We start from the raw sequence: 25,989 nt of genomic DNA on the forward strand, positions 1-25,989 counted from the left end.
CCATGGACGCAAACAATCGATTTCGGGATCCCACTGTGGACGCGCTAAACCGATTTTATTAGATCTGTTTTGTAATATCGGTTTAAGCTAATTCGAAATAATCGTGCAGTGTAGACGTACCCTGAGGGTCCGGAGTGCCGGAGACAGGCAGAGCACCCAGCATGATCAGTCAGGAGAAGATGAAGTCCCAATGCAACTGATGCAGATTTTGGATCCAGGCATCAGAACATTTACTTGAGTGTGGGTAGGGTTTTTTGTGGAGAAATAAGGGATGACACTAGATTTGTTTATGGGTAAACTGATGGCTCAAGGGAGAATACCAAAGTTGTTTTGTTCAGTCTAGAAAATAGGAGCTGATCATTCCTGGCTATGAGCGGTGTTTCTTGGAGGGAGTTCACGATGCAATTAAGCAGCTTCAATATTTTGGATATCAGTAAGGGATTTATTACTGGAATTGGTCTGATAACTGCTGAGCTGGGTGTGTGCAGGTGTAGGTTCATTAACATCTGGAGCAGAGATCCCCCAGGATGCAGTGCTTCCCTACTTTTCTGGTCCCAGAGTTCGGTGTAGTTCTTGCCTTGGAACCTCTGTTCTCCATTCTGCTATGCTAATGGAGATGCCTCCCCGTCCCATCTGTGATGCAAATGAGGCTAGGGGAGTTGCCTTAATCCTGTCACCCTTGTCCTGAGGGGTTTAGGTGTGTCTCCCACTGCTTTTTCATTGCTTTTTGTAAGTCTTTCTTCTGATTGGTTTTGGTTCAAGCAAAGGCGGGGGGTGGGAAAAGAGGGGTGTCCTTCGTGAGTCAGACAGGCTGGATACTGTGCCTTGGTTCCCCAGTAACACAGAGCTGACAGGTAACACAACTGTTAAAATAAAATACTGTTATTAAAGGATTGTAACTAAATTAATTGAGTAATAGAGCAGATGCATGTGGAGAATGCACAGGGGGAGTGTTCCCTGTTTTAAAGATCATGGCCCATGCTTACACTGCTTTCAGAAATAGTATATTACTTAGATGACTAGAATTTTAAAGCTCATTTTAAAGTTTTAGCTACTGAAAACTGCCATTTTAATTAAAAGCACTGGAAATGGCTTTGTCTTTATAAAAGATTACACTAATTTAAGCCTTTTTCTCCTAGGAAAAAATAATTTCACACTTGATCAACTAGATTTCACTCAGCACAAATGCAAATATTTAAATGGTTGAGTTATATATCCTAAAAGGCAGAGCTTACAATAGAAAGGCAAATGATCTGTCACAATTTATAAAGTGGACTGTTAACTATAGCCAGCAAAAGATGCTCTAAACATTAATCTGATGTTTAGAGTAGCATCACTGAAATCACTGGAGCGCACTGGTGTAAAACTGATGTATTTGAGATCAGAATCAAATCCATTGTCTTTCGGTTTTTGTTTATCTTGGACTGAATTATGGCTCATGCCTCTGCATAAACTCTCCCCTTCCCAAGAATATTTCCCTAATACATAATGTGTGAAATGTTGTCATTACATTCATCCTTAAAAAAGAAAACCTGTAATTGCCATTCTAGTCTGACAAAATACCCCTTTCTAAAGAAAATGCTGTTATACCAAAATGATAAGAGAAGTGAAATTACAATGGAGAGTTCTGAGAGTATTTGAAAGTAAAGCTATGCTAACTTAATCCTACAGTACTGGAGTCTTTGTGGAATTTCGCGATAACAGCTTGGACCCATTTAAGTCAATGATTTTTGTCAAGATTTGCTGCTGTTGATTTTTCTTACAAATTTTCCTTTTGCATCTTTCAGAATGAGGACTATGCTATTACTGCAGTTGTGAGAAAATTTTTACATCCATCTCCTCCTCCTTCCAGAGTGCTGTCAAAATGAGTGAAACGCCATCAACGAATTATTCTATGCTTCAGCCAAACTCCTCTGAGAGTGAACAGACTTTGTCTACACGTCACTTCAATGTCACCGAACCTGTTGTGGCCAAACGCATCTGTTTCTATAAAAGTGGAGACCCTCAGTTTAATGGGATCAAAATGGTCATTAATAATCGATCTTTCAAAACATTTGATGCCTTGCTGGATAACTTGTCCAAAAGAGTCCCAATACCATTTGGGGTGAGGAATATTAGTACACCACGTGGGATACACAGTATCACCAATCTGGAGGACCTTGAAGATGGAAAGTCTTATATTTGTTCCCATCACAAGAAAATTAAGCCCATTAATTTGGAGCGGGCCAGTAAGAAGCCATTGCCCTGGCAGATCAGCAGACCAGTTAGTGCTCGTCGCCGAGTTGTGCAGTTAGCCAGGGAGAAAGAAGACAGCATTGTTCAGGAAGGCAGAGCTGTCCAAATAAGAACCCCTAAAAAGCTCCTTGTTTTCAAAAATGGTGACATAAGAATCAGGTGCACTATAGTTCTGAGTAAGAAGAACATGCAAAACTTTGATACCTTTCTGGATTCCATAAGTGAGTTAATGCAGTATCCAGTTTTGAAGTTATACACTACGGATGGCAGAAAGGTGAGAATAAACAATGGCATCAGGGTTCATGCCCTAGTAGATGGGGGCGGCAGTGGAGCTGTCGATGTGATGTATGTTGATCTTAGTAAGGCTTTTGACACAATTCCATATAAGTAAACTAGGAGAATGTGGTCTAGATAAAATTACTATAAGGTGTGTGCAGAACTGGTTGAAAAAACAAACTTAAAGAGTATTTACTGGTGCTTTGCTGTCTAACTGTGTGGATGGATCTAGTGGAGTCCTATATATGTCTGTTCGGGGTCCAAAACTAGGCAACATTTTCATTAATGACTTGGATAATGAAGTGGAGAGTGTGCTTATAAAATTTGAACATCATACCAAGATGGAAGGTGTTGCAACCTCTTTGGAGGACAGGATTAGAATTCCAAATGACCTTGATAAATATGGCTGAAATAAAAAAGATGAAATTAAATAAAGACAAATGCAGAGTACCACATTTAGGAAGAAAAAATCAAATTTACAAATATAGAATGGGGAATAACTGACCGTGCAATAGTACTGCTGAAAATGACTTGGAGATTATAGTGGATCACAGACAAATATGGGCCAACAATATGAAGCAGTTGTAAAAAAGGCTAATATCATTTTGGGGTGTATTAACTGGATTGTCATATGTGAGACATGGGAGGAAATTGTCCTGCTATACTTGACACTGGTGAGACCTTAGCTGGAGCATTGTGTCCAGTTTTGGATGCCATACTTTAAGAAAGATGGGAACAAATTGGAGGGAGTCCAGAGAAGAGCAAGAAAAATGATAAAAGGTCTAGAAACCTGATCATGAGGAAAGGTTAAAAGAAAATGGGCATATTTAGTCTTGAAAAAAGAAGACTGACTGAGGACCTGATAAGTCTTCAAATATGTTAAGGGCTATTATAAAGAGGGTTGTTCTCCATATCTCTTGAAGCTTAATGTGCAGCAAGGAAGATTTAGGTTATATCTTCGGAGACTGTCAGGGATGATATAGGATAGTTGGCTCTGCCTGTTGAGGTCCCTTCCAACCCTAAATTTCTGTGATCCCATGACAATGTAATTGCTAATGTAAGAGCAAAAGTATCTATACTCAAAACTCAAAGTCAGATTTCCTGTATGGGTACTCCATTGCTGAGGAAAGCTCACAATGCCATAAACTAAGTAACCTTGATTTTTTCCCCCATTTCTCTATATTTTTAATGTTCAAAGGATGAAATTGCTATAAGCAACATTCAACAGTATTATGTTCTTCATCTGTCTTTGCCACCCACGAGTTATGGCTATAAAACTTCATATAAGGTTATCTTACATTTTATAAAGTGTGGACCAAATCCTAGCACCCAAAACCCAAAACTTCCAGAAACTATGGGCCTGATTCTCCTCTTGCTTACATAAGTTTTACATTGTTGTAACTTCATTAACTGCAACAGAGTTTCTTCTGGTTTGCACGGGTATAACTGAAAGGGGAATCAGACTCAGCTCAACTGAACACCCATGCAGGGTGAATCTTTCACCTTCCGTCTGGTGAAGATGTGATTTCTGTGTTCGGTGTTCACAAGCAGACATGAAAGAGAGAAAGGGGCACGTCACCTACAAGCTAGCAAAGCATAATCATGAGGCTCAAATTCCTTGTAATTGGAGGAGCAGGAAGCCAGCTCCACTACTAATTCTGTATATTTGGCAGTATGCACCCACAGACCACCCATACAAGAGTCCAGTAATATATTTTGTGGCTGAAGATTCTTCTCTTCACTGACTCATACACACACACTCTCACTCAGTCATTTCATGGCCGTTGATCGTCTCTATACTGAGAAAAATCCAAACTCCATTTCCAAACTCTTGAACTTCAGGGAAATATTTATCTGGATCCAAACCTTGCTTGACAGTATCATCTTCTAATATATTTACACACTTACAAAGACACAGGAAGTACATTACCCTATGTGGAAATAAATTCCACTCTGGAATAAAATCCAGCCCTTTTTAATAGCCTGCTGCAATGGTATATATAGCCTGCAAGGGTAGAAAGTGAAGAAAAAACTATGTGGAAAGACTAAACCTGTTGTATTATTACTGTTTGTTACTGATGCAGAGAAATTGATTTGTTGTGGCTTTTTTCCCCAGGTTCCTAACCTTCAGTCTTTGATCTTGTGTTCTGGGGCTATTGTGGCAGCTGGGAGAGAGCCTTTTAAACCAGGGAATTATGATCCTCACAGGTATTCACTACCTGCTAAGTTGCCGGGACTCTCCAATCGTGTGTACCCCAAAGCAAATGCCAAATCAGAGAGCAGAAATAGTAAGTCCCTTTAATTATTTTGTATTTTCTCAAGTGATTTATCTCTTTCACATTTTAATGTTAAAAAAAGAAACCATAGCGATCTGATTGGGATCAAGGGTATTCAAGCAGGCCAGCTGAAACAAAACTGTTTATTTTTGCTCTGATTTCCTCAGTTGGCATCAGAAAGATCAAAGCATTAATTTTCATTTTGGAATTCAAGTTTCTGTTAAAAATTCAGCTGGCTTACATATTTCCTTTCAAACAGAATTATTTGGACTTGTATGTAAACCTATCAAAGCATATTTTAAAATGGGCTGATTGTTGCTAATCTATCCACATCATGCTTTGTGCATACTACAGCAAGAGTAAAAGAAAGCACACAGTTTGATACAAAGAACAAATGTATGTCTCCCTTCTAGCTGAACTTTCTGATGGTATTACAGCAGAGCAAATGTATTATCATGCAGTGTTCAGATATTAGCTCAGTAAATGAATGGGGATATTTTGTCATATCCTTAATTTCATATGTGCCCATACCTAACTAAAACAAACTGGGAAAAGCAAGGAAATAAGCAGTTGAGTTATTCAGTATCCAGGTGCCCTCCACACATTTCAGCTAGTTCCTTTCCACCACTCTGTGCCCACATGTATCTCCTCCCGTCATCCTGAACAGTCAGTATGTAGCCTTAACTCTGTTTATTGGCCATGTGTTCATGTGTTCATTTAAAATAGGCGTGGTGTGACTTTCATAAAGTTATAGTGTACATTGTATTGGTTTGTGTAAGTGAGGTACACTGACTGACTATTTGTCTATCTAAAGTGCATATATGGTTCTGCTACCATAGCATTTGATGTATCCATCCACACAACACTCAAGAGAAGTAGAGAAGTACTAACAGCCCCATTGTACAGACAGGAAACTCTCACAGAGAGACTAAGGGTTACATTTATAAAAGTGATTATTGATTTTTGGATGCCTCAGTTTTTGGGTGCCCAACTTGAGATACCTTAGGAGCCTGAATTTTAGGAAGTGCTAACCACTCAGTCTCTGTATTTCAGGACCCTTTAAGATTTCTTAATTTAGACACACATGATCCCGAGTCACTTTTAAAAACGTAAGCCTTAAAAACTTGCTCAAGATCACACAGGAAGTCTGGTTAGAATGGGGACTTGAAAGTTGAACCTCCTGACTCTCAGCTCATGCCCACAACAGGGCACCATACTTCCTCACATCCTTATGGTTGTGACATGTTTTTCAGTAGTGTTTGGGTAAAGTTATGTGAATAGGTGATTTCCCCTTGGCTCCTCATGGAGTTGCTCCTCAGGGGTGCCTGATGAACTGAGGAAAGAGAGTGAGGATGTTGGGGAAGCCAAGAGGTGATCAGGCATGAGGGGATTTTGAGGAGAGAACTTTGTAGGGGGAGATCAGGTCTTTCTGGAGCGCCTAAGATGTGTGGGGGAACACAGTACTTCTGTGGCAAGGCATTAGCTCGTCTAGGGCTTCCTGACACTGCTGCCTCTGCTGCTCACCAAGACACCAGCACTGTAAAGCTTCCTGAAGTGCTGGAGAACCAAGGCAACAGTGCTGGAGAGCTCATTTTCTCTGCTAATTTTCCATGGTGCTCCTGCCTTGCTGTGCTGAGGAGCCGAGGCAGCATCAACTGCTAATGCCTCTGCACAGAGACACTAAGCTCCCATTCACACATCCCTGCCCAGTGCCCCTGCTGAATATCTCATGTCCCCAAGTCCACTCTCTTTAGTTTTTCCCAACTTCCACCCTGTAGCTCACCCTGATGTCTCTTGCCCCATATGTCGTCTCCTTGGTCACCAGGGCTATGTGTACAGAATAGCTGATGAGTTAAGAGAACAAGTAGGTACATTCTGAGGCAAATGAAATAACTACAAAAATCAAAATCGTCAATAAGTTTTTCTCTTCCATCTACATTTTGCCTATAATCATGGCCAAGTTGGCAGCATTAGAATATGGAAATAGCTGACAGATCTGGAAAGTTTCATCAGCTAATATTGGGAAAATGCAGTTAAAGCCAGAGGAATAACTCTAAGTATTTTACTTTAAAAATTCAAACTGCCCTATGTTGGATACATCATCAGGTTATATGAGTGTAAAGTTCAGAGTTTTGGGGGACTTCTGTTGTTTTCATTCCATTTCCAGAGGCGAGTGAAGTTGAGGTTTTTATTTACAGAAGTGAAAGGTCTGGTCTCTCGAATGAGAGCCAGACTGAATTTACCATCATTTCTCATTCAGTTCCTGGAAAAGCCTCTACAATGGAAACTTGAAAGAGGCAACAAATCTGAAATAATGTGTATGTATGTAACAGTAACCCTGTCTTGAAGTGGTTTCCATTATATGTAGGGTTTACCGTATGGTTCAATTACTCTCAACACCCCCACTATACAAATTATTCCAGCACCCTGTGACAGTGTCAAGTTATTACAAAGTAATACAAACACATTTTAGAAATACTTCACTGTGTGCAGACAAACACATTAGAAGCCTAATTTTAAGCCCATTGAAGTCAATATGAATATTCTCATTGCCTTCAGTGGTCTTTTGACCGGGTCCTAGAGAACTGTAGCATATATGCACATTGTAACTGCATGATGTATATTAAAATGCATGATGTAAAAATCTTATTATAAATCTCTGGTTAAAAATTTAAATGTAAACATATATAGAAGTACATGCTAAGGGCCCAGTTCTACAATGTTTACATATACGAGTAGTCCATGGGACTACTCAGATAACCAAGGATTAGTCATATAAGTGAAGGGTGTAAAATCAATTCCAGAGAGATTTACTCTTGATTGACATGTTGTAGCACCCATTAACATTCAGGTTGTTATGTACTGCATGTGCATTTGGATCCATTAATTGCTATTAAATCATCAAGAAGTAGTAAAGGAAAAAGTAGGTTCCATGCTTAATATCTTAGGGCCTAATCCTGTGAGGTCCTGTGTGCCTCCTGCAGGGTGGGAAAGAACATTCAATGACCAAGTTGATGGAAATGGACGCATTCGGCACTTCACAGGCTTAGGACCGTAAACATTGTAACACTGGTGTTAGAAGGGTCATGTTGCAAAACAAAATAAAAAAAATTGCACCAGCAGGAAAGTTCAGTCTCTGCTCTTTACAAAAGTTGTGTTTTTTCTTTTTGACAAGTGCTTGGAAATGAGTTAGAGAAAACAGACACCTTACTGTAATAGTTTTTCTTTATGTTGCAATAATTTGTTCAATCCCAATGCTCACAAACAAAACAAAACAAAACAAAATTCCCAAAACCTTTCATTGGGTTCCTTTATACTAATCATACTTTGTTTTATTTCTTTTTTCTTTCTCCTTTCTTTGCTGCCTGCCTGCTGTCTTTCGGTCTGGATTCCTATGCATGATGATTATCTTCTATACTTTCCATCTAATATTGTGAATTTGGGTGCTTTCAATATAAATGCTGAAAGTGAGTACACTAATGCCCTCAGGAGCTCAAATTTACTCAGTTTCTTCTGATAAAGGTTACAGCAATGATAACTCAGATTCTTCTTGCATTCCGGACAATAACATGGGCTTAGCAGAAAATCATTCACGTGCTGGTGAAGATTTATCGATGGTGCGCTCTGAAGATGACATTGAGAAATCTGTTCATGTTAATCAAGATGGCAGTATGACAGTAGAGATGAAAGTTCGGTTCAGGATAAAAGAGGAAGAAACCATAAAATGGACAACCACTGTCAGTCGTGCTGGTGTTTCTGCTGATAAAAATATCAAGATTTGCAATTCTGCAGTAGGTGCAGAGGATCATTCATCTGATTTAAATATTTCAGCATATATAAGACCTACAGAGGCTCCAGTCTTGGAGAACTACAGTAATGATGAGAGTGACTCACTGCAGCAGATTAACACAGAAGCAACAAGTAAAGAATCAGAATCTGATTTAAGCACTTCTGATTATAAAATCTGGCAGAACTCTTCTGCAAACATGAATGTATGCAATGTATTGGAAGATAAAGTCAAACCTCATTTTCATAGGCCTCCTACACCTGGGCCAAGAAGAGTGAGACAAAAGAAAGCATTAGTTGAAAGTGTCACTGTAATATCTGACAAAAAGGTTCAGGAAAAAATGATAGGACAGTTTTCCTACAGTGAGGAAATAGAAGATAGGGAAAGCAAATCTGAGTATTGCAGGGTCACTCATTCCAGCAGTAAAACATCAAGTACTAATCATTCGAAGCTTAGTGAAATAAGCAACAGTGATTTATTAAAGCTTTCTTTAGAAAAGAAAAAAGAAGAAACTCTGATTAAATTAAGCCATAAAACAAATACAAAGACATTAGATATGCCTGATGAAGATGGATTGTTACAGAACATTTTGGAGGAATCAGTTATGGAGGAAGGCATGTATGATACTTTACTATCAAGCTGCAAATCTAATATCAGTGGCTTCATACCTTCCTCAACAATTTACCGGGCAGATAGACCTCTTTCAGCAGACACCATCAACTCTCTTCATGACCAGTGTGGAATTAAAGAAATAAAAAGATCACTGAATTCTTTCATCAGATGCTCAGAATTGTCTCAATCAAAAAGTGAAGACAAACTATGTAACCCATCTGATTTATTACTTTCTTCTCAAGGATCCATTCACTCAACCTGTACTGGAAACAAACAAACTAAGATGACAATGTCAACATGTACTAATGCTACTCCTGAGACTTTCAACTTTACAACAGGATCCTCTCCTACCACTGCTGAGAGTGAGAAACAATTCCACAGCAGCACTGAATGTGATACAACCCATTCCACTGACAAAAGCCAACTTGCATCGTCTAAGAGCAAAAAGAAGAAGAAGAAAAAGAGAAAATCACCATCTCATTATCTGGAACAAGGTGTACATTTGCACCAAAATCAGCAATATAAGGAGACTGCAGAGGAAGGAACTTTTAAGAGTGGGGAAATGTCTCATGATATGTGCATCACAAGTGAAAGTGTGCAGAAATCTACAATGCAAATTAGAGATACTTATTCTGAAACATGTCAGAAAAGAGCAATGGCATTTCATGTCAGAAATAGTGATGGATCTATCAACTCAAACAAAAACTTATGTCCTGAAAATGAGTTATGTTCCCAGGTTTCTGTGGAGCTCCAACAAAATGAGTTATCATTTAGTAAGAAAACAAAAGGTAATAGACAACTGACCAACCTAAAATCCAGATCAGCCAAAAAAATTAGTTTGCCACTATCTGCAAAATGTGAAGATAGCCTGATAGAGGAAAAAGCTGATTCAAAAAGTGAAACTGAACACAGCCAAAATACACTAGGTACTGAAAAAGAAGGCATATGTCACTGCACTAATTCTATAAAACAGACACACAGTTGTTTAATGACATCAAAGCCATTGTCAGAAATAGCTAATGGTAATAACCTAGAAAGAGAAAAGGACAATGTTATTTCTGACAGTTCATACAAATCTTCAAAGAAAGATAAAAAACAAAAAAAGAAGAAGAATCTAAGTACAACTGAAAGTAAAATGCATATGTCAGATGGCGGTAATGCATTGGATGCTCTGAAACAAGAGGATTTTCCAGATGAGATTGCTGAGTATTCACTTGAAAACTATGTCCAAAACTGGCTGCAAAACGCATTTCCAAATGCTGTTTTGTCTCCAAACAAATTAGCTCCCTTAAATAAAAAGGAAGGGAATGTAGCAAATACTAAACTTTGTCATTCTCCTATGGAAAATATCAAAACTCTCTCAGATAAAGAAACTAAGGTTATAGCAAATAAAGTGCACATAACTGGAAAACCCAATCTGATTGAACATCATCTACTGAAAAAGCCAATGGAACCTCTCAGTGAAATGGGAGCTTTAGAAGAATCAGCCAAATGGTTATATGGAAGACAAATTGGCTCTTTGACCTGTGCTGATACAAGTATAATGAAAGAGGTCAAATATTTACTACAGTCAGATTTCCAACATGATACTAAGCTACAAGTGTTTAATGAAATGCTTGAAAATGATAAAAAGAAGTTGCAATCAGATATGAATACTCAAGATATAAGTCCAAATCAGAGCATAAGTGCTGAGGTTGCTGTTCAAGTTGATTCCAAAATTTTCAGGAAGACTGAAACTGATGCTCAAAAGGATTGCATGTCTGGTATGTTGCTACAGCAACTACAATCAACTATGCTCGGCATTCAAAAGGCTCATACTAGATGTACAGAAAAATCATGTGGTCCTACAGATTTTTCTTCTCCTTCATTACTTGGATCTTCCCCCAATCTCCTCTTAGCTTGGCTACTTGTACTGAATCTAAAAGAGAGTTTGAATGGCATGTGCAAAGGTGATATGCTAAAAACTACCTGTAGCTGTTCTGAAATATTTTCACTGTTACAATTTCTAAAACAAATTGCAGTCACAGAAGAAGCTGAGGAGTTGAAGGATGCTGTCTCAAATTTGCAAGAATCGACATCAAATAATGTATTACACTCTGGGAGCAGAATAGAAACGCAGGACTCTGCACATTGTCATGAAAATCCTTTCGTAGTTGAAATTCAGAACGTGCCAAACTTTCATGAAAGGGAAAACCCAAATAACATCTGCATTTCAAAGGACAGTACAAATTCTGAGGAAAATGCTGATGTACAAGAGCTGACTGAAGAATTTGAATGCTCTGATATACAGAAAGATCCCAATGCATCAGCAGAGACTTCAGATCTAAACGACTTGAATGTTCACAAAATATTGTCAGACAGAAAATATGCGAATGCTAATTCAAATAATTGTAGTCTTACTTCAAATGTAGAACTATCTGAAGAAAATGAAGAAGAGACTGACAGTTCATTACAAGAATCGCAGGATAAAGCCACAGATACATCATTCAATAATGAAGAATCAGGGACTTCAGAAGAGCCTAACTCATCTGTTCACAGTACAACTTCTAATGATAAAGATAATATTTTAGATGGAGAAATTTCAGAGGTAGAAGATAAAAAAGACTTTATGCATCTTGGCAACGATAATGCAGGAGAGCAAGATGACACAGAAAAACCAAATGAGCACTATAAATTAGTTGCGGAAACCTCTACAGAATGTGACTGTGAGGAAGACTCTGTACAAAAAGAAAAGAAAGAAAATGGGACTTGTGAAGAAACCCCTGAGAGATTATCTACACCATCACCGTTATCTTTTAGTTATGAGTCTAAGCAAATTACAGAATTGGACATAACTGAAGTGGAACAGAAATTGCAAGTAAAACTGATAGTAAAAGAACTGGAGAATGGAATGCATTCAGATCCTTCTTTTGAATTAAAAAAATGCTTTAAAAGCCCTGCTACTTCTGACTGGTCAGATTATAGACCAGATACTGATGACAGTGATTACAATTATAGGGCATCCAGTGACTTCACCAATGAAAGTGGGGAGGAAGCAATTTTTGAAAAACAGTATAATACTGGTTACATTAAAAGAACTATTGAACAGCTTTATGGTAAAGCAGAAGCCTCCTTTAAGCCTACCCTTCACACTGTACTTCCGTATATGTCTAAAGTTCTTCAAAAGGACTCTGAAGAATCCCAATGTACAATTACGAAAAAAACCTCTTCCTTTTGTCAGGAACATAATTCTTGCTTTGTTGAGAAAATGTCAAGGTCTTCACTTATATCACACGAAAGTCTGGAAGAAATAAACAAAAACAACAATACATGGAGAGGACAGAATTTTTCTTCACCAGCACCACAGTTTAGTCTTAATGGAGAGAAGGCGTATTACAGTGATAACTGCGCAGTGCGATGTACAAAGCAATATTGTCAGTGTGGTGTACCTGCTGATGAAGATGAAGGAATATTGATTGATAAAGGCAAGTGGCTTCTTAAAGAAAATCATTTGGTGAGAAGATCACCACCTGAAAAGACTGGAACGTATGGCAATTTGGACACAACTTCAGCAGACACAGCGTTTGACAACAATAGTGATGTTGTTCCGTACTCCCACTTCGCGAATCTGAATCAGTATCCACCACACAATGAAATATCTTCTTCAGAACCTGAAGACATGGTTAAACCCTCTGAAAGTGGATGCCACTATTTCATTATGCCTCATAATAGTGATTCAGAGCCTTTTCCTGATTTGAGTCTGAAAAGCAAATCTACCTTCAGGGATGACACTCCTTTTCTTCATGCAATAAAGAAAGAAAACAATTTGTCATGCACGGTATGCACCACTTCCATGAATCTTTGTACAGAGACTAAAACCAATTATCCAGCCTTTACATCTGTGGAATTTAGATTACCTGACAATAAGGTGCATCCTCTGGAAGAGCCTTTAAATGATAAACCTATACAAACCCAACCAACTAATGACAGTAATGCCAACAGAGGAGCTCTGGAGGAACAAGATTCTCTGGATAAGCTTCATGCTATTTGTGGACAACATTGTCCAATATTGATGGCCATCATAAAACCAGTTGATGAGGAAGACAGAGGATATGCCTACCGAAAAGCATCTGACATAGAGAACCAATTTGGCCTACATTTAATTACCAAAAAATATCAACATTTGCTCTGGCCAAGCAAAGATTTAATAAGAGACAAAAATAATCATGTGATTCTGAAGAACAACTGTATTAATAAGATTGCTAGTAATATTTTTAATAGATTTTATGCTAATAATACCTTAGATTTCATTAATGGAAATAGCATTGAGATTCTTGTATCCTCAGGTTTAGGAGAAAAAAATAAGTTAAAGATGTTGTATGCGATGGAGGATATGAATATAAATGCACAGGAGATGAGCAATCATGAAAATAATGTATCCAAACAAGTACTCAATGATATAACAGTAAGTACCAATAATAAGCTACCTGATACAAAGCAAAAAATATGCCAGTGCTCGAGAGTTAACCTAATTCAAATTCTTGAAGAAAAATCTGCTCCCTTGTTGACAGATCCAGCAGAAGGCTGCCATTCTGAAACATTTCACAACTGTGACATTATGTTAAATAACACTGAATGTAATGCTTCTGAAAATTTGGAAGAGGAAAATGCCTTTGCCAGAGAAGAAGAAACTCTCTTTTGTGTAACGTACAATAAAAGCAGCAATGAAGAGAAAGGCACATAATAAAGCTATTGGGACATCTATAACATTACATTGGTGAAAACATCTGTAAGAAAAAAATAATCATATAATCCACCCTTGTGGACCATGCCATTGAGTGTGATGCACAGGCCTAGAATGTTTACACTTTTACAGCATTGCAGAAAGACAGGTAATTGCCTAGATTTTTTTTATTTTGGTAGAAAATAGTGCAGAATCAGTAACTAACCTTCTGTGACAGTGATGTAATCTTTTTTTAAAAAATCAGTTTTCCTCATTAATGCCATTGTATCTTTTGCTTAGAGAGAGTCTGTAACATTCCAACTGTCTTCTCTGAGAAAAATCATCTAGTACCTATTAGAATGAAGAGTTTTATAACCACATATCCACCCACGCTCCAAGATAAACTTCTTATATTTTAGAATGTTTTTAGAGAAAAGCTGGGAATGATCTTGCACAGTGTTTTGTCTAAACTGCAAAATAAAATACAGTGGTTCATTTGGTCAATGAAAAGTAGAAAACTATTGTTCAGATGTTGTATTACAATGAAAAATAACAGACGATTGTCATGGTAGTTGTGTGTGGGTTTTGAAACCAAGGTTAAAACAGAAAGGTCAGCCATTTATGTCTATTAAAGACCAAACTCAGAAGAGCTGGCATCAGGGTGAGTAAAATAAACTTTTCTGCATCATCTAAGACCACCATATCTTAGGTGAGATTTGCCTCTGTGGGAATGGAGCAACGCTTCTGCCTCTGTTATCCACTAGGATTTTACAAAGGGGAATAGCCTTGAAAGAAGATGGAATTCCGCAGGGCTTCACTAGCAGGAACTTTTCAGGGAAGATGCTGCATTAGTGGAGTTCCTGGCTGTCCTGGCCTCACCTCCTTCTCAGGCAGCCCTGCCCTCTTCTAAGGCTATGCCAGCTCCTTACAGCCCTCTGCCCATAGTACGTGAAGATGCAGTCACTTTGATCCCACTCCACAAAGGTACTTAGGCTCCCAAGTTTCACGTTTTGGTACCCATGTCCTTTGGCTCCACTGCGATCCACAAAACTCCTGCTGAAGAGTGTAGGTGCCCAAGCTTCTGCCTAGGGGATGTGCACTGCTGCCTTGCTCAACATCCAGGTGCTAATCTCCTGCCCCAGAGTGATCCACAAATGCCTAACATGCATGCAGGGCCTGACCCAGAAGGTGTGACTGTTTAAGTATTTGCTTACATTGGAACAAATACTTGGGGCCAGTGAGATCGACTCCATTGTTTCATGGTTAAGGTGCCCGTCCTAAGAGGTGGGAGACCAGGGTCCTTTCTCCCTGCTCCAGTCATTCTTTCATTATTTATCCAAAGTGGAACAGCTTCAACAGGAGAGACTGAAGGAGCCCTACATCAGAATATCCCACAGCTCGGTAGTTACAGGATTTGAACAGGAGTTGAACTTGGGTCTCCCAGATAAGTTCACTAACCACTGAGCTAAATGGGTTAGCTGCCTTACTCCAGGAGACTGATTCTGATTCATGGATTGCTAAGAAGATATAGGCACCTCCTTGCAGCCCCAACTTAAGGGCCTATCTCAGAGAGAGAGGAGAGGGGTTTGTCAGCATCTCTCATTGTCTAGGTTAAGCAGATCCCTGCCTAGCATGCTGGCTTTTGTGGATTGCATTCTAGGGTGCCTAGATGTGCAAATAAGGCTTTGTGGATAGCAGTGAATTTCGGTGAAAGGTGCCATGATGCCCAGCAATGCATGGCCTAAGTCCCTTAGTGGATCTGAACCTTTTTACCATTGCAAATTGTATTCTTGTACTCATTCTGAATCTATGGCCCTCAATCAACCTTTACCAAGGATAAATCTGGCCCAGTACTAGAGCACTACAATATATTAATGCAGCTAATCCTAGCAAGAAACACATTGTTCTTTTTAAATTGCCATTTATTTTATTATTTCATTAATGATCTGTCCTATAAATATGATCCACACTCATTTTTCTTTTGTAAATATGATAAACTAGTAGATGGATAGGAGTATAATTTAATGTATTTCAGGATGTTTCATTCTATTCTTAAAAATAAGGATGCCTGTTTATAGAATGTTTTTGCTTTTTCATGTAATTTCAAAATGTAAAACTGGAAAAAAAATCATAATAACTATAGTGAATATTGGAGTCCTGAGGCCAGATTCTAATACCCTTACCCATGTTGAACATTTCCTTTATCCAGTGCAGTCCCACTGAAGTCAGCGGGACTGCTTGTGAAGGAAGGCCCTACTGAACAGGAGTCACATTGAGAGAATTTGGCCTGTGCGTACTCTCTGAAAGTCCGGTGGCAGCTATATCTTTCTGTAAATATTTGATATTTTTCTATTATTTTGAAGCTATATTTATCCATGAGTTTCTTTGTATTCTGTAAAATAAATCAATATTAAAATAATTGGAAAGAACATTGTGCTATTGGTTAATATATTTAAGAAGAATCCAAGACACTAAATAACAAACTAACTCTCAAATTATTTTGTCCTTTCCCCCAATTCTGCTGCCAATCACCATGTTCTGTTGGGTTCCTCAGAAGTCTTTTGGGACTGCCTAATGAAGAGTATAGATGTTTTTCAACTGTTTACATCTTAATTCACAAACAAAACATTGTTAAAAATGTTGTTTGAAAGTGTTTCAGTGGAATCCAGACAGTACTCAAAAGCAATAGTGTATGTATAAAACTTCCAAAAAACCTGACTGTGAGAATGGCTGGAAATGAAGAGTTAAGCAATCCAGCAACTTTTTCATGGTCATATAGTTTTTCATTATGTACTATCCCGAATCCTGGATTTATACCACCCAGTCACCCATATCTTAATTTATTTGGACTTCCAAAAGCTTTTGACAAAGTTGCTCACAAGAGATTACTGAGCAAACTAAGTAGTCAGGGGATGAAAAGTAAAGTTCTGTCATGGATTAGAATCTGGCAGAGAGACTGAAAACAAAGGGTGAAATCTTGGCTTTGCTGAAGTCAGTAGGATTTTTGCCACTGATTTCAGTGGGACAGAATTTTACCCAAAGAGAGAGAATAAATGGACAATTCTCAGTGTGGCCAAAGGCTAACAGTGAGATGTTCCAAGGATCCATAATAGGCAGATCTCAACCAACTCAGAGAAATAGTAGACAAGGTCCCTTGGAGAGACCAGTTAGGAAGAAAAGGAGTCAAAGAGGACAGGCAGTTCCTAAAAGATGTAATACTAGAGACTCTACATCAAGCTACTCTGATGCAGAGGAAAGATAAGAAGACCCCAGGAAAACCAATGTGGCTGCACAAGGAGCTTTTTAGCTATGTAAAAACCCAAAGGGATACATACAGGAAATGGAAGGAGGGGCATGTCACCAAGGAAGTATACATGGGAATAGCACGAGTGCATAGGGACAAAATCAGGAAAGCCAAGGCAAGGAATGAGTTACAACTGGAAAGAAATGTTTGAGACGACAAGAAGGGGTTCTACAAATATATCAGAAGAAAAGAAAGATCAGGGATGGTGTAGGTCTGCTGCTCAATGGAGAAGGTCAGCTGGTAATGGAAGATGATAAGAGGGCAGCGCTGCTCAGTGCCTGTTTTGCTTCAGTCTTCACACAAAAAATACCATGACTGGACCACTAGTGAAGTTATTATAGACAATAAATGGGAAGGGATGTAGATCAGGATAAGTAAAGAACACATCAGAGATCTTCTGACTAACTTGAATGAATTGAAGTCAGCTGGACCTGATGCTATTCACCCCAAGATGCTGAAAGAATTAGCTGAAGAATTCTCGGAGCTACTGGCAATAATATTTGCAAACTCATAGATGACAGGAGAGGTCCCAGAAGACTGGAGAAGAGCTAACGTAGTGCCCATCTTTAAAAAGGGGGAAAAAGGAGGAGCTGGGGAACTATAGACCAGTCAGTTTGACCTCAATACCTGGGAAGCTATTAGGACAATGACTAAAACATTCAATTTGCAAATACCTGGAGGATGAAGGGGTGATCACTAGTAGCCAGCATGGATTTACAAAGAACAAATCATGCCAACCAGCTTGATTTCCTTCTTTGACAAAGGAACTGGTGGATAGGGGAATGCGGTGGACATAATGTACGTGGATTTCAGCAAGGCTTTTGATATAGTTCCCCATGACATTATCATAAGTAAGCTGGAGAAATATGGGTTTGGTAGAACTGCTATTAAGTGGAGACATAATTGGTTAAATAACCACAAACAAAGAATTACAATTAATGAAATAATGTCAAATTGGAAGGTCTCAAGTGCGGTTCCACAGGAATCTGTTCTGAGGCAAGTGTTATTAACATCTTTATTAAGGACCTGGATGTAGGAATAGAGAGCATACTGATCAAATTTGCAGATGACACAAAGTTAGGGAGGGTTGCAGAAACTTTGGAGGACAGAGCTAAAATTCAAAGGGATCTTGATAAATTGGAGAACAGAGCTATAGACATCAATATGAAATGAAACAAAGACAAATGTAAGATGCTACACTTAGGAAAGAAAAACCAAATGCACAAATACAGAATGGGGGATAACTGGCTTGGCAGCAGCACTGCTGAGAATGATCTGGAAGTTGTAGTGGATCACAACCTCAACATGAGTCAACAAGGTGATGCTGTTGCAAAAAAAGCAATGCAATTTTAGGTTGCAATAACGGAGGCATAGCATGCAAGTCAAGGGAGGTGATGGTACTACTCTCCTTGGCACTGATTAGGCCTCAGATGGAGCAGTATCCATTTTGGTCACCAATGTACAGAAAGGATGTAGAGAAACTGGAGAGGAACCAGAGGCAAGCAACAAAGCAATGTGAGCAAAGGCTGAAGGAACTGGGTATGTTTAGTTTAGAAAAGAGGAGCCTAAGGGAGGACATGATATTTGAAAGGCTGCCGTAAAAAGACGGAGAAATATTGTTTTCTCTTGCCACAGAGGGCAAGACAAGAGGCAATGTGTTCAAACTACAGTATAGCAGATTTAGATTAAATGTCAGGAAAAACTTCCTAACTAAGAACTGTAGGATAATGGAACAGACTGCCTAGGGAAGTCGTGGAAGCTCCTTCACTAGAATTTTCAAAAGGAGGCTGGATGGCCATCTGTCCTGGATGGTTTAGACACAACAAATCCTTCATTTTAGCAGGAGATTAGATTAGAGGCCCTTGTGGTCCCTTCAAACCCCATGATTCTATGATTCTAAGTTGCAGCAGACTGCTAGGAATAATTTGAACTACTCATATGTATTGCTTGGCTCTGTAAAATAACTGACAAAGAACTGGAGAGTCATTGTGGAAGGCTCAGAGAACATTCTACTCAATGTGAAGTGGCAATCAAATAGCAAATGAAATATGTGAAGGATGGGATAGAAAATAATACAGAAAATATTGTAATGTCTGTATATAAATTAGGGCTGTCAAGCAATTAAAAAATTAATAGCAATTAATCACGTGATTAATTGCGATTTTAAACAATAATAGAATAGCATTTATTTAAATATTTTTGGATGTTTTCTACATTTTCAAATATATTGATTTCAATTTCAACATGGAATACAAAGTGTACAGTGCTTATTTTATATTTATTTTTTATTACAAATAATTGCACTGTAAAAAACCTAGAAGTAGTATTTTTCAATTCACTTCATACAAGTACTGTAGTGCAATCTCTTTGTCATGAAAGTTGAACTTACAAATATAGATTTATGTAAAAAAAATTACCACACTCAAAAATAGAACAGTGTAAAACTTTAGAGCCTACAAGTCCACTCAGTCCTACTTCTTGTCCAGCCAATTGCTCAGACAAACAAGTTTGTTTACATTTACGGGAGATAATGCTGCCAGTGTCTTGTTTACAATGTCACCTGAAAGTGAGAACAGGTGTTCACATGGCATTGTTGTAGCTAGTGTCGCAAAATATTTATGTGCCAGATGCGCTAAAGATTCATATGTCCCTTCATGCTTCAACCACCATTTCAGAGGACACGCATCCATGCTGATGATGAGTTCTGCTTGATAACTATCCAAACAGTGTGAACTGACACACATTCATTTTCATCATCAGAATCAGATGCCACTAGGAGAAGGTTGATTTTTTTTTTTTTGGTGGTTCGGGTCTGTAGTTTCCGCAATCGGCAGTGTTGCCTTTTAAGGACTCTCTAGGCAGCTCCACACTCATCCCTCTAGAATTTTGGAGACGGCACTTGAGTTCTTAACCTTGGTCAGAGTCTGTAGCTATCTTTAGAATCGTCACATTGTACGTCTTTGTTTTTGTCAAATCGTCAGAAACTGTTCTTGAAACCACGTGCTGGTCATCATCTCCGAAGGACGGCTATAACATGATATTTGCGGGAGAATAGTGGGGTAACAAGAGGCAGAGAGACATACAATTCTCCCCCAAGTGTTTTCATCACACAAATTTAATCAATGTACTTGTGGATGAGGGAAGGCCACGATGGGCTAGCAGACAGTATGAGAAAACAGGTTTTGTAGGCCCCAGGCTAAACCAATTCCCTTTCAGTGCTGGTTACCAAGAATGGCAGTTTGTCCCAGGTTAATCAAGACCTGGAGCAATTAGCCTTTCTAGAAGCAGAGTTAGTACTTTAATACGAACACATCAGGCCAATCAAGGCAGGCTAATCAGGCACCTGGGTTTATAAAAGGAGCTTTCCATCGGCCGGAGCGACAGGGAGAAGAGGCGTGTGCGGTGTGCAGGAGCTCGGGAGCAAGAAGAAGCGAGACTGAGAGTAGGAGGTGCCTGCTGGAGGGATGTTGAGAAGCGTTATCAGGACACAGGAGGAGTCCTGTGGTGAGGATAAGAAGGTGTATTGGAGTGGGCATGGGGATCAGTATTCGCAGGGAAGTCCGTGTAGCTGTCATGCAGCTTTGTACAGGAGCTGACTATACGAAGTTGCGTCCACAGGGCCTCGGCTGAACCGAGTAGGGCGGCCAGTGTTCCCCCAACCTCCAACTCCTGATCAACACAGGAGGGCTGACAAATGTGGGTTCCGCAAGAGGGAGATCACTGAGGTGAAACTTCCGCAAATAGGCGCGGATCCCCACAGTAGAGGGGAAACGTTTGTCCAATATAATTTTTAGAGAAATACTCAGCATGAGATGTCATTACGTAATGGTGGTTGAAAGCATGAAGTTCATCGAATTGTTTTAGCATATCTGGCATGTAAATATCTTACAATGCCTGCTACAAAAGTGCCATGCAATCTCCTGTTCTCACTTTCAGGTGACATTATAAATAAGAAGTAGGCAGCATTGTAAATATAGTAAATGTGAACAAACTTGTTTGTCTTAGCAATTGGCTGAACAAGAAGTAGAACCGAATGGACCTATAAGGCTCTAAAGTTTTACATTGTTGTATTTTTGAGTGCAGTTATGTGACAAAAAAAATCTGCATCTGTAAGTTGCACTGTCACTATAAAGAGATTGCACTACAGTACTTGTATGTGGTGAATTGAAAAATACTAATTCTTTTATCATTTTTTACAGTGCAAATATTTGTAAGCAAAAATAACAATATAAAGTGAGCACTGTACACTTCATATTCTGTGTTGTAATTGAAATTAATTTATTGGAAAATGTAGAAAAACATCCAAAAATATTTACTAAATTTCAATTGATATTCTATTGTTTAGCAATACAATTAAAACTGTTATTAATAATGATTAGTTTTTCAATTGTGATTAATTTTTTTGAGTTAATCGCATGAGTTAACTGCAGTTAATTGACAGCCCTAATATAAATTGATACTGCACTCTCATCCAGCACACTATATTCACTTTTGGTCAGCCTATGTTAGGTTTGATCTACACTACAAAGTTAGGTTGACATAAGGCAGCTTACGTCAACCTAAATATGTAAGTGCCTGTGCTACAACAGTGCTCCTGCCAACGTTAAGTCACCCACTTCACCGACCTAATAACTCCACCTCTGTGAGAAGCATAGTGCTTAGGACGATGTAGTTAGGGCGATGTAGTGTCTGTGTAGACACTATGTCACTTACATCAACTGTTGGCTGTCAACCCCACGCATGGGGCTCATAGCTGGGCCCTTCCCCACCCTGGTGCTGACAGCCCTGGGTGCTGGGCTCATAGAGCTAGGCCACACCTCCTGAGCACTGACCATCTGAGCTATCAGCCAGGCGCCGGGCTCACAGGTTGGGTTGTCAGTGCTGGGGGAGGGGGAGACCAGGTGTGAGCCCAGGCCCGGCTGACTGCTTAGGTTTGTCAGCACCAGGGCTGCAGGGCTCCAGCTGTCAATGCTCCACAGTGTCCCACTTCAGTCAGTGGAAGTGCTCTGGGTGAGGACGCGCACCACTGACAGAAGGAGCACAGTGTGAATGGGAACCACTGCTCTAATTCCTGTGATGGCTGTACAGTGACTTAACTTTGTAGTGTAGACAAGGCCTAGAAAAGAAATTGCAGGAATAGAAAAGGCCCAGAGATGTGTGGTGAAAATGTGAGAGGGTTGGACTGAGTAGAGGTTTGAAAACGATGGGGCTGTTTTGTTTAAAGAGGGTGAAGATAAGAAGGGACATGACAGAGATATACAAAACAATGACTGGTATTGAGAATAGGATGCTTCTATTCACCCTTTCTCATCTTACAAGAACAATAGAACACCCAAGGAAATTGAAAGGAAACACATTTAAAGCTATGGAAATTTCTTTTATACAGGGAATATTTGTAATCTGTTTAACTCATTGCAACAAAATATCCAGTATCAGTACGAGCAGTTTCTCAGGATTGAAAAAAGGATTAGATATTTATAGGATTAAGAATAAAAAAATAATGGATACAAACACTTGTGCTTCAGTGCACAAGACAACCACTAATTGGTTGACAGTTTATGCCATAATTGTCCATTAAAGAGTTTCTTGAACCTTCCCCCAAAGCCTCTGGTACTGGCCACAGCCTTAGACTGGATTCTAGATTAAATGGACTACTGGTGTGACAGTTCTTATGTTACTCCATTTCTAGGAACGTAAAAACTTCAACAGCTTATAAGGCTCAACAAAGGTGTGGGCAAAACTAGGTTCAGGAGATGAAGGCATGGAGAGTGTTTTAATTCAATGTGTTTTAATAATCATTTACCAATCAATCAATAATATAGTGGGAACAGCAGCAATCACTTTGGTTAAGGTTGGTTGCACAATGATTTCCAACCTAATTCTTTAGTATTGATTATTTTTAACTTTTCTCCAAAAGTCTACAGGTGACATTTTCCACTTGTTCCAGAAGGTGATTTTTTTGGGTAACTGCCTTAGAGCTGAAATGGTTGGGTATTAAAAAGGCTGGTGACTGTTTTCACTTCCTTTGTTCTGAAAAATGGCTGAAGAGCCTTTGCTCATACTTTCCAAAGACCAGTGCCTGGACAAAGTTGGCTTGAAAAGTTTTGGGTGGCTGAAAATAGGCTACTAGAAAGGAAACCACCCCACGTCATGGGCTATAATGGGCTATAATGTTCACTGCTACCCCCCATTATGATAGGTACAGTCTGCTGATGGGTAAGATGGTTCTGTGTATATAAATCATAAGTAATACAATCAATAGCTAATGACGGATTACTAATTTCTCAGAAATGGTATATTCCGTTTGAGAACACAGAACATGTTCTCAGTGAATGGTTTGCTATATTTTGTCAATTACCAATACCCAGTTCACAAAAGCATGTTTTCCATTACTTTTATTAATGTCAAAAGGAGCCAATGCAATTTTATTGCTTAACTTATCATTCTTAAACACTTTTCCTTTAACTTTGATAGCACTGATATCGTCAAATGGCATTAGACCAATTACCATATTAATCCACTGTAAGAATTAAGAGGATTATTTAATGAAGCCAAAGCTTTAACCTTAATCATCAGAATTAAGTTGAGTTGTCAGGTACACGTGTGTAGCCTGTCTTGCACATTGTACAGATATGTTGACTTAATGCTTATAAATGAGGCCAACATGCAGGATTAAGGAGGGGTGCTATATAGTTGGCTTTAATCAGAGCATACTCATGCAACCACAGGAAAGGACAACATTTCTGATAACAGTGCAAACTTTATAGACTCTGAGATAAATTCAGACATGGTGAAAGCATATTATACCAGTTTTTAATGTGGACCATATTTTCCTCTATTGTTGCAGAATGTGATTCTGCTATTTGCTTCTCTTCCTCCCTTTTCTCTCTTGCAGTTTCTGTTCTTGTTGCTGTGCTGTTGCCTATTCTTGAACTTTTTTGACCTTTTTAGTTGAATGAGATCTTTCAAATAAGGATCTATATACACCATGGGGAAAAAAACCCCACTTTGTAATGTATCCCTGGGTTCAGAAGATATGATTTCTTCTGCACTGTCTCCATTTAATGTCTTCAAACTGTGATAGTTCTTGAAGGATGGGAGTTTAACCTGACATTGAGGGTCTATTCAGAAGTTTGTTTTGTAATTTAATAATGACAATATAATTATTTAGCTGAGTCTTTGGTGCCCATATGTATAAAAGTACTCAGAAAACTCAGCTGATATTCAGGGGAAAACTGCATTCATTTCAAAAATTAATGAATGCTAGATTGCAGTCTTTAATTCTTGTAATAAGTGCATATCTCATGCAAGAGTGAAATTTTTTAGATCCCTATTTTTAAGCAATCTATAAACTCCCATATTCTGTCCCGTTACACATTATTTCAATACTTTGTACTTATGCCGTCTTTACACCATAGACCTCAAAGCATGTTAGAAACCAATAACTTAATCCCAGAGCACTGCTGTGAGGTGAATATTCTGGCAAAACTGTGAAAAGAATAAATTCATTAAGAGAGGCTATCTCATGGATATAGCCTCCGTGGGAGAGGTTAAAGCCCCTACTGGCATCCAAATAGGGTTAATGGTGAAGGCCAAATCCTCAGCCAAAGCTGAAGGCATCAGAATGTCCTAAATACAGTTGAACAAATGTTGTTCTGTTGCACAGTTGAAGCAGCATGTGGAGATGTGATGCAAGTGTATGAAAAAGAGCTAGTGCTTTGAGAGCTGGGGGAAAGTCCATCCATTGAAGCATGGGGAGAATCATTTAGATGGAATGGAGGCAGGCAAGGGTACCAAATGTGTTGTGAGCAGAGCATTCATAACTAGGCTATGTCACCAGCCAATCCCCTTCACATATTGAGACAGAGCAGCCACAGATGCTACTGCAACCTGAGCTTACAATAATGCTGTGGAATGGCTCTGCAGCCAATCAGTGGACATCAGGAGCATTACTGTAATGGTTTTCCAAAACACCCAGTGTATATCCCATTTACTCAGCCGTTGTGGAATAAATACAATTTGTTTAGTCACTTAAATTAGGAATTTAGACAAATTGTACCACAATGTCTTTAATAAAGGGGAATTTACAGGAACAGCATAACCACTAGGGGGAGAAAGATATGCCCCCCACCATATTTCTATTATCCTGTTGAAGGCTGTCTGAAAGCAAGAGCTCTTGGTTTCTCCCAACATTTTTGTGTGTGTCATTTGCACCATTGGTTTACAACACCTATTGTCTCAAGACAGTGCTTCCTTTGAAATATTGCAAAACAGAATGAAGATGTTTTTGAGTGCCAAAGTGTTCTATTGGCTGATGGCCAGAGCTTTTAAAAGAACTTAGGTGTTGTTTGCACAGGGATAGTTAAGCACCTGTCAAAGTTAGACTCAGGACTCACAGTTTGTCAGACCACTCTGTTTTATTAGCACAGCGCTCTGCTAATACACTGTGACAAAGTTCCTCCTCTACCTCTGTGGGTCCTGTGCTTATTGGCAGATTTGTTCACCTCAGTGATCTTCCCCTCTTGTGGAACCCACAGTCTGGGTCAGCTCCTCCTGTGTCTGATCAGGAGTTGGGAGATTTGGGGGGAACCCGGGCCCACCCTCTACTCCAGGTTCCAGCCGAGGGCCCTGTGGATCGCAGCTGTCTATAGTGCCTCCTGTAACAGCTGCATGACAGCTACAACTCCCTGCGCTACTTCCTCACGGCCTCCTCCAAACACCTTCTTTATCCTCACCACAGGACCTTCCTCCTGGTATCTGATAACGCTTGTGCTCCTCAATCCTCCAGCAGTACACT

The 25,989-nt window shown here is 39.2% G+C and overlaps 1 protein-coding gene across 3 annotated transcripts in view; it reads left to right on the top strand.

The window, feature by feature from the left end:
• The window catches only part of RP1 (RP1 axonemal microtubule associated), a 305,041-nt gene that overhangs the window by 33,973 nt on the left and 245,079 nt on the right, over window positions 1-25,989 (top strand). For 2 of the 3 annotated variants that reach the window (XM_032771359.2, XM_032771361.2), the window contains exons 2-3: window positions 1,788-2,509; window positions 4,628-4,799. In XM_032771359.2, coding sequence (XP_032627250.1) covers window positions 1,865-2,509; window positions 4,628-4,799 — 817 coding nt within the window. In that variant the 5' untranslated portion in view covers window positions 1,788-1,864. The remainder of the gene's footprint in view (window positions 1-1,787; window positions 2,510-4,627; window positions 4,800-25,989) is intronic. The other variant, XM_032771360.2, reaches the window with a different exon arrangement.

Source organism: Chelonoidis abingdonii, chromosome 2 (assembly GCF_003597395.2).
Source record: "Chelonoidis abingdonii isolate Lonesome George chromosome 2, CheloAbing_2.0, whole genome shotgun sequence".
Classification (NCBI taxonomy): Eukaryota; Metazoa; Chordata; order Testudines; family Testudinidae; genus Chelonoidis; species Chelonoidis abingdonii.